This window comes from Gavialis gangeticus, unplaced genomic scaffold (assembly GCF_001723915.1).
Source record: "Gavialis gangeticus isolate Ggan-Ray unplaced genomic scaffold, GavGan_comp1, whole genome shotgun sequence".
NCBI lineage: Eukaryota > Metazoa > Chordata > Crocodylia > Gavialidae > Gavialis > Gavialis gangeticus.
This window is the reverse complement of record NW_017729006.1, coordinates 22,721,455-22,730,072: the sequence shown is the minus strand read 5'-3', so window position 1 is coordinate 22,730,072 and position 8,618 is coordinate 22,721,455. Positions and strand designations below refer to the sequence as shown.

The window sequence follows — 8,618 nt, the reverse complement described above, 5'->3', positions numbered from 1 at the left end:
GGGACAGGGGGGAGGGCATTTGCATAGGGGGCTGGCTTGCAAGTAGCAGCCTACAGTGGCAAAAAGTTTGTCAGCCCCTGTTTTAAACCGCTCTAAGAGTGCCATATCCATTTCATAATAGACATAAAAATCTTGATGTTCCCATCAGTTACCTATTAACATGTGTTTAGATGTGTTCTTCAATGCTAGAATTAAGTAGAACCTGTAAGTACCTGAGAATTATATGGAAATTCAAAAAGGGGCAAGAGATGAAAAAAGAAATTGGAAAAAACCTAGATATTCTGGGGGAAAGTATCCCCTCAAAGTTTTTCATGCCCCTGGTTTTAAGTGATCAACCCAGTGGCATTTCTGCCATCTCTTTTAGGCCACAGACCTTCTGGACTTTCTTCTATACTTAATGTTCAACTTAACTTGCCCTTTGCTTAATCCCCTCTCAGTGCTCCTAGGCCCATTCCTTCTCTTGGAAGAAATCAATTTTTCTTCCTCCCTGTTGCTTACATTCTTCATAGGATATCCTTATAACCAATGACAAAGACTCCCTCTCCAGTCAACTGGCCCATCTAATTACCCAATCCCTGCTTGTCCTAGGGGGTAAATTTCACAGGAGCAACACATTAATCACTTTTATTTTGGATGCATTTTCACAGAATCAAAAATACTGATTTTCTAGTTTTAAAAACCTGTACTTTCTAATCTGTTTTTTCCTCATTTTTTATCTAGCTTTTATCACCACTGTAGCTCTGGGTTCCTATGAACGTGATACCTCTCCAACTCGAACGTCTGGAAACAAGAATGATGTTTCTGTGTGACAAGCTGGTAGGTAGCTTGTGAGTAGAATCAGGTAGCTTTTAATTTACTGCTCCTCCACCTACATTCCCAAGATTGCCACTGGGAATATTTACCCGATCAACTTGACTGGAAGAAAACATAAACAAGCAGAAATCTGGTTCCAAAACCAGGGCATAAAATGATAATTTACAGGATCCTTTAACAAAATGGTTAGAGTTTTTAAAGGCTTGTAGTTAAGATGACAGTTTCCCTTCAGGACCAGTAAGGAATGCCAAACCCCCTGGATTAGATTTCAATTTCTATTACATTTATATGCATTTCATATAACTAAACTGAATGTAATGATTACTATAGGTTTGTATCATCAGTCAGAATATGGCCAACTGTTTGTAGAGAGAGGGAAAAAAGAATCTGAATTGGGGTTTATGAGGCAGTGCTGTAATACAAAAACTGTACTGTAAAGAACTAGACTAAAGATGAAATAAAGTATATTGTTTACATTTTCAAATTGACAATACATATGTTCAGAATGCACACTTTGTTTCCTTACCTGAATTAATAAAAAATATTATAAATAGTAAATGAAAATAATACTGTTAACTAGGAAAAACAGTTTGTCCTCATAAGGATAGATCAGGGTTGAATAGGAACATACTTTACAGATACATTCATATGCAGAGCCATCTTTCCTCATAAATACGTATGAATAGTCAAACTGGAAAAAAAAATCTATTACAGCACAAAAGTCTAAAGTAACTGGGGATGTGGATGATGTCATAAATTGCAGGAATGTGCTCTGAGTAATTTTTTTTAATTATTAAGTCTCCCTCCCTGACCAAATATTGATTTATTGCTTTAATAATGCACCTCTCTATATCCATTATGCTTCAAGATATCCATGCAACAGGTAACATATTTGTGAGATATCAATGTGCTTTTAAATTAAAATAGGTATATTTATATTTTTAGCAAACACCACAAGCAAAAATATAATAAAAAAAAATAGAATGGTACAATGAATTTAAAGCAGCTCTTTTTGTTCCCAGGGCATGGAATCATCACTTCTTTGATAATTTCTTAATTTCTTGCAATAAAGCAGGCCAAGTAAGGTGCACAACACATTCTATGTTCTGCTTGAATCCAGCTGTGAAACCATATACTAGTCACTTCACTGTGCCTCATTTTCTTTCCTTCTAAAACTGGAATAATGATACTGACATCCTATGTACAGTTCTTTAGATTTACTCATAAAGACTTCTGTATGGTATTAATTATCATTATCACCATCATCCCAATAGAAGGATGGAAACAGAATGTTTGGAGATATAGGGAAGAAACACAGAGATTTGCTACTATTGAACTCTTAGGATAGGGACAGACATTACACAGAAACCGGTTTAAGTGATCAGAAATGGGTTTAAACCTGTAACAGAACAAATGTTCATTGCACGTAAACCAGTTTGAAAATGGCTGAAACCAGTTTGAGATAAACCTGGTTGAATATAGTATCTGACTTAACTGACTTGGCTCAAACCAGTTTAAGCAATATCTGTCCCAGACTCCTTGCTGCTTTAAGATAAACCAGACACCCCCAGCATCCCAGTATGCTCTCTGGGCTGGGCTGGGCTCGGCTCTCTGCTCCCTGGCTGCAGCTCCAGAGACTCCCCTCACCATTCCCTGCTAAGCAGGAACTCCCCCTTCCCCTTGCTGAGGAGGTGTCTGGTATTAGCTAACAGACCACATGCTGGCTATGGTCTGTGCTGAATCAACAGGCAGAATCAACAAGCAGCTGGTAGTGTCCCTCTGTTGTTTTCTTAATTGGGTAATAAACACTGTTATCAATTCCCTGCTGGCTTAATCAAAGCCAGGCCACACCCCACTCAGCTCCATGCTATGGAAGGAAGGGAGGGCCGCTCTAGCACCTCTCCCCCAATCCCAGTTTATAACCTGAGGCATATGCCTGCACTTCTGGGATGCCTGCCTGGTTACAAAACTGATTTAGCCAGCCAGGTTAGACTAACCTGCAACAACTGAATCGATTCAGGCTCAGGCATTTTTGAATGCCTATCCCTAGCCTTACATACTTTTTCAAGGCATCTATGAACATACATAGAACATTATGAGCCTCAGACACCATGAATATCTGTTTTTTCCCTAGTAAAGATATTTCATAGAGAATAAATGCATGCTGTCTAGATGACAACCAGCTACTTTGAATTTTGTTTACTAGCTACTGATCTTGATCTGGTACTTTCATTTAATCCATTATGCACTGTGTGACTGACTGCTGATCCCAACCTGTGTTGTGTCTCCTGTACATAAATGAAAATATGGTGACATTTGTCTCTGACCTCCATAAAACACATATCAAAGACTTGGATGTTTAGTGAACAACAGCGGTAACTTGAACTTTGGTACTTGTTGCATTTTTTAAACTTCTGTGTAAACTACACCTAAGGTGTAAAAGTTTGACCAGCATCTACTATAATGCAGAAAACATTTGCTAGTCAGTATGGAAGGAGTGTATGGATTGAGGAACAGCCACATGAACAAAAAGAATGTATTCTGGGGAGAAGAAAGCAAAATACAAGGGCATGTTCCCCCCCCCCCTTTTTTTTTAAAGAATGGTCAATCTTGGCTGAGTTATTACCATAACACATCATTTTAGTGATAACATCAGACTCTTTTCTTCTTATGAGTCTTATTTCCCCTGAATTTCTCAGGCTGACTGACAGCTTCACTTTATGTCCTGGTTTTGAAAATGTGAGTTTGTTTTGACATCCAGTCTTGCTCTTTTTTTTCACCTCTTTTATTTAGCTTCTTTCTCCTTTCCTGTGCCTTGACAAGCTTTCAAATTGGAACACTTAGATAAAAAAATTAAAAAGCTCTAAAGCACTTACAATATCTAATCACTCTACAAAGAACATGGTATTTTAATATTACTGAAGCGTTTTAAATGTATTAGAAGAGCTTTCATTTGAAAGTGATTTGGGATTTGGTGAATATATAGTGCAGATACATTTACAGTTATTAGAGCTCTTCAGAGATTTTTTTTTATTATTATTTTGTAAGTGCATCATTTGATATGCTTGATTTCAGTGCTATGAAGGCTATTTAAAACTATTAAATCTTTTGCAATTAACATGTGTCCGAACACTCCAAACTGGATTCCCATGACTTTGTTCAAGCACTTTGTCTCTCTCTATTTAGTCCAGCAGGGAACTGCAATCAATTCAGAACTAGACTTCAAATTATACCAAGCTGCTGCTGTGCTTCATCAAATTATTGGGTTAGATTGTAGGACTGTACAAAGATCCATTTGAATTAGTGGAGCTTAGACACATTCCATCAGCTGAGAATATGGCCTTCATTTTATTGTGTGCACCCGTTGAAAATAAGAAGTATATCTTAAAAGATGCTTGGGTAAGTTTTAGCTATATTTTTTTTATAAGTTTAAGCACATCTGTTATGTAAATAAATATAACCACAAAGGGCCATAATAGAAGTTACTTGGTCCTTAATCAGTGCAATTTTACCTAGGCAAGGAAAGTAAAACTTAAAAGGAATCTGAGGGATTTACTTATAAAATGCAGTATGTTCTTTTGTCACAGGTCCCAAGGAGCTCCAGGCTAACTTTGAGAAGAGCAAGTTTTAAAAGAGTAGGATTCAAACTAGTGTTTTTTTTTAAAGTTGGCAAGTATGGCAAGGTAACAGAAAACCCTCACTGGACTTAGATCCAAGGATCTTGGAATACAGACTGCTTCACATGAAGGACAGATCTACATCATGCTTTTGGGTCGGAGGAAAAAAGGGAAGCAAAGAATCCAGTATGACCTCAGGAGCATAAGGCTTGATAAATTGGTCTTAAATTGACTAATGTCTCCAATGCACTTTGAAGTTGACAGTCACTAAGTGCTAAATATTGATTACTACTGGGATTGTACTATATTTATGTAATGATCCAAACTGATGGAGTTGTCTGATGGCCCTGATCATTTATTACACACATTTATGTAAAAATAGAAAATAACTTAATGGCATAGTTGGGAATTACTCAGAACCATACTGTGACTCCCCCTAATATTAATGTATCCAGGAACGATAATGCGAACAACAGGGGATTTCTTTTTCTTTTTAAAATCATGATTTTTTATTAGAACTAATATGTAGGAACTAAGAGACTTCAGTCCCCTTCAGAAGTCAGAATTGTATTACTTTACATTATGTTGTCCTGTGGTACCTCAATTTCAATCAGGTAGCCTGGCTGGAAACTATCTACAGGGGCTGAGAAGGCAAATGGCCTCAAAAATCTGAAGACTGGAGAAAAATATGGTGTTCATATTTTAGACTGGACCAACTTTTACTGTGCTCTATTTTTGTGCAATAAAGAAAAAAAGACTGAAAAAGGCAGTATTCATTACCTGATGGAACTATCATTTTTTAGTCCATCGTAATGTCATATGGCACACAAGCTGAACTGGTTGTGCCGTGAAAAACAGTGAAATTAATTTACTTTGCATAGATATCTAAGCCCTTGCGGGGCAGAATGCATCATGCAGTTATCAACTTTTTTAGACTCTTGGCACCCCTTGGAAAATGCCAGCCCCCAGCTTTCACTTATTTTTTTTGACTATAGAAAAGTAGCAGAGAAAATTTGCTGCTGAAAAGAACTCAGAAAGATCACAGCACGTCAAAATGTTTTTGACATCCTGAATTCCTGTTTGAAATCTGCGGGTTTATCTTGTGAATCACATGTAAGGCCGTGATTACACGGCCCCAGTAGGGTACATGTAATCAGAAACCAGTCTATAACTGCAACAGAACTGAAGTTTGGCACACCTAGACTGGTTTAAAAATGGCAGAACTAAGTCTAAGTTTTGTGCCCTGTTCTCCCCTCCCCACAACCAAATGGTGAACGTGTGTTTTGTTCACTACCAATCTAAACTACTTCGCTTACAGAAAACCATGGAACTTAGATCAATTTTGCCTTGGGTTTTTGAATGTCTGTACCTAACTTAGGTGTTTGCATGCCTAACATATTAATAGTGCTGTGGCACTGTGGTTGAGAGTCACTGATCTAGACACAGTTACAGAATTATATAGACAGGTATGTAAATAAAGCATGAACAGTAAATACATAACAGACTTGTAGTTCACGATACACTGTGGCTGCAAAGAAACAATCACACACTTCTTATAGCTGAAAGAAAGTACTCCGAATCCAATACAGTACTAGCTACCTGTTTTAGACAGTTTGCCGGTACTCCTGTTACTTGATGAACTATCTCCTCTTGTCAGAACAGTTATACCACCAAAACTTGCTGTCTTTGTTATGGCTGGCTTCAAATTGCGATTTGAGCTGTCTGAGTCTGTGCTGCTCCATGGCCTCTGGTGGTCTGTCCATTTCAATTCATTCTCTGTGCTGCTTTGCCGACTGCCAGATGCCTTCCCCATGCTATCTCTGTTACCCCTAGAGAACCATCAAACAAACAAAGATATATACAAACAAAAAAAAATGTCTGGCTAAAATCTGCTCTTGGGCAAAGCTGGGTAACACTGGTGTAAACTGACTGAAGTGAATGGAGTTATTCTGAATTTGCATGAGTCTAAGCAAGAACGAAAGTGGCTCTATAATTATATGTAGTCAGTGTGCAAATACAATACAACACTTTTGATGGATCTAGCATTTGCCACAGAATACTTAACATATGTATGCAAAAGAGAACTAACAGCACTTCAGCAGTTATGTATATGTCCATATTAATGTAAAGCTAATACCCACTTGGTTTGATTTGAATGTGTCGTATCCCTCTACAAGCCCCTTCCTGGGTTTAATCTCTATTATGTCATCCAATTTAAACTTTCTGTCTCTAATGTCAGAGCCCTATATAAACTCCACCTTTCACTTGTTATCCTCCTTTGTTGTTTGTTCCATATTGTTCCTACTCCGCTAATGTTCCTCCCACTCTTGCCCATCCCTTTGTCCACTCCTCACAATCACCAATAGGCCTTCCTCTATACAGCCTACTCTAGATAAAACTTCCCAGCATTACTGCAACCTTGTCTGCATTTCTGATCCTCTTAAAGACATGTTTGCCTTGTGTTGCCTATGGTGAATCATTGTAAATTGTTCCCTAACTGTTCAGCCTTAAATTGTAAGTATCTTGGTGTAAGGATTTCCTATTCCTAACTAGCTGCGAAGCACCCAGCACTTTGCAGGTTATAGCATTAAGTGCACTAAGAGCTGCAAGCAGAAGTCGGAGAGCAGAAATTGGCTTATTATGAATAGCTTACAAACTGCTGCCAAATGAAAAACAAAAATGCCTGTAAAGCTGTGTAAAAATCATGTTTTTCAAAGCAAAGCTGCCAACACTTGCATTTTTGAAGGTTTCAGGCCAGATTTTTATTTTTTAATGTAGCATTTGCCATTTCACAGCATTTTCCATAAATGAAAAGCACAGGATGGTGAAATCAGCTTCTGCTTTTCATTTAGAGAACATGCAGGTTGTGTCACTGTGGAGGTGAAGAAGCTGAATATCAAAGATCCAGACATCAGCTTGGCACATCCCTCGGCTGTGATCAGTCTTACATGGATGTTACCAGTAGTATTTACCTGTTAACCTTGGGAGACCCAAACAGTGGGAATGCATAGAAAAAAGAGCATAGATGCAATAAAGTAAAAAAGAGAAAAAGCTTAAAAGGAAAGTAGTCTTTACAATTTAACTAGAAAGAAAAAAGAATATGTTGGGCATTATTTACAGGTTCTTTTATATTACTCTGCTGTAAAGATCAATCTCTCTCTTCATTTTATGGTTTTATTGGCTCGGAGAAAGAAAAATAGAGTATTCTGATTATCCAAAATTGTTTCAGAGACTGATGTTATTTGTCACAAGCCTCTGAGGAATCAAAGGTTTTAGATATCCCGTCATCCTCCCACCCACAACCCAAAAACTCTAGACAGCCACTGTGACCCGCCCTGTGGGAATTTGAGTGTGATGTCTCCTCTCGTTTGTATCCCTAGCTTACTTTTTCTTTGGGACCTGCTATGTGGAATACACATGAGGCAGGTCTACATTTTGTTACTGTCCCATCATTTAGTACTTGTTTTAGGAAGATACTGTGCCATCCTGGTGGCGCACAGTTATTTTTAGCAGCTACGTCACTGTAGCAAAGTGCTATAGTAAGGTTGCTTATTGCTACGGCTGCACAGGCTCCTCAAACCCTACACCCTCAACCCTCCAACTGCCAATCTGTATATTATATATTATTTTTGGGTAGATCTCTCTCTTTCTCTCTCTCTCTCACACACACACGCACGCACACATATACACATTAACATATAGTTATGTTTTGTAGGGTATCAGTTATGCTTTTAAAAGTGCTTTGTACTTTCTTGTCCTCTGCCTGTGACAAGCCGTAGCGTCTTACTTTTTATAATGTTCAGTACGGACACTTCTAACTGAATAAAACTGGAGCTGTAGGTACTCATGACCTCTGAAAATCAGACTCCTCCTAAGCGTCTCAAATTAAATTCTGTAGCAAGCTCGTAGGTTCTTCTATTGATCTAGGGTCTCTGAAAATCTGGGTCACTGTGGGATGTGAAGCCTGTTAACCTGATGACTCCTCAATGTGATGGAGCGGTTTTCTGGGCACAGGGACTAGGATCAGGACTAAAAAGGTCACCAAGGAGAAAGCTTTATGAATAATACAACTTTTGGGAAAACGCTTTATGCTGTGCTCTTTTTATTTCATCTGCCAGTAAAATAACCACAGAAAACTGTTTGACTTTGGGCACTACCTCATGGTATATGAGCACTCTGTACAAAAGC

The 8,618-nt window shown here is 38.2% G+C and overlaps 1 protein-coding gene across 17 annotated transcripts in view; it reads right to left on the bottom strand.

Moving 5' to 3' along the window:
- Nucleotides 1-8,618, bottom strand: part of ARPP21 (cAMP regulated phosphoprotein 21) — a 188,458-nt gene that overhangs the window by 85,026 nt on the left and 94,814 nt on the right. For 10 of the 17 annotated variants that reach the window (XM_019508962.1, XM_019508970.1, XM_019508974.1 and 7 more), the window contains one exon: nucleotides 6,027-6,259. In XM_019508962.1, coding sequence (XP_019364507.1) covers nucleotides 6,027-6,259 — 233 coding nt within the window. The remainder of the gene's footprint in view (nucleotides 1-6,026; nucleotides 6,260-8,618) is intronic. The other 7 variants (XM_019508966.1, XM_019508975.1, XM_019508977.1 and 4 more) reach the window with 1 other exon arrangement.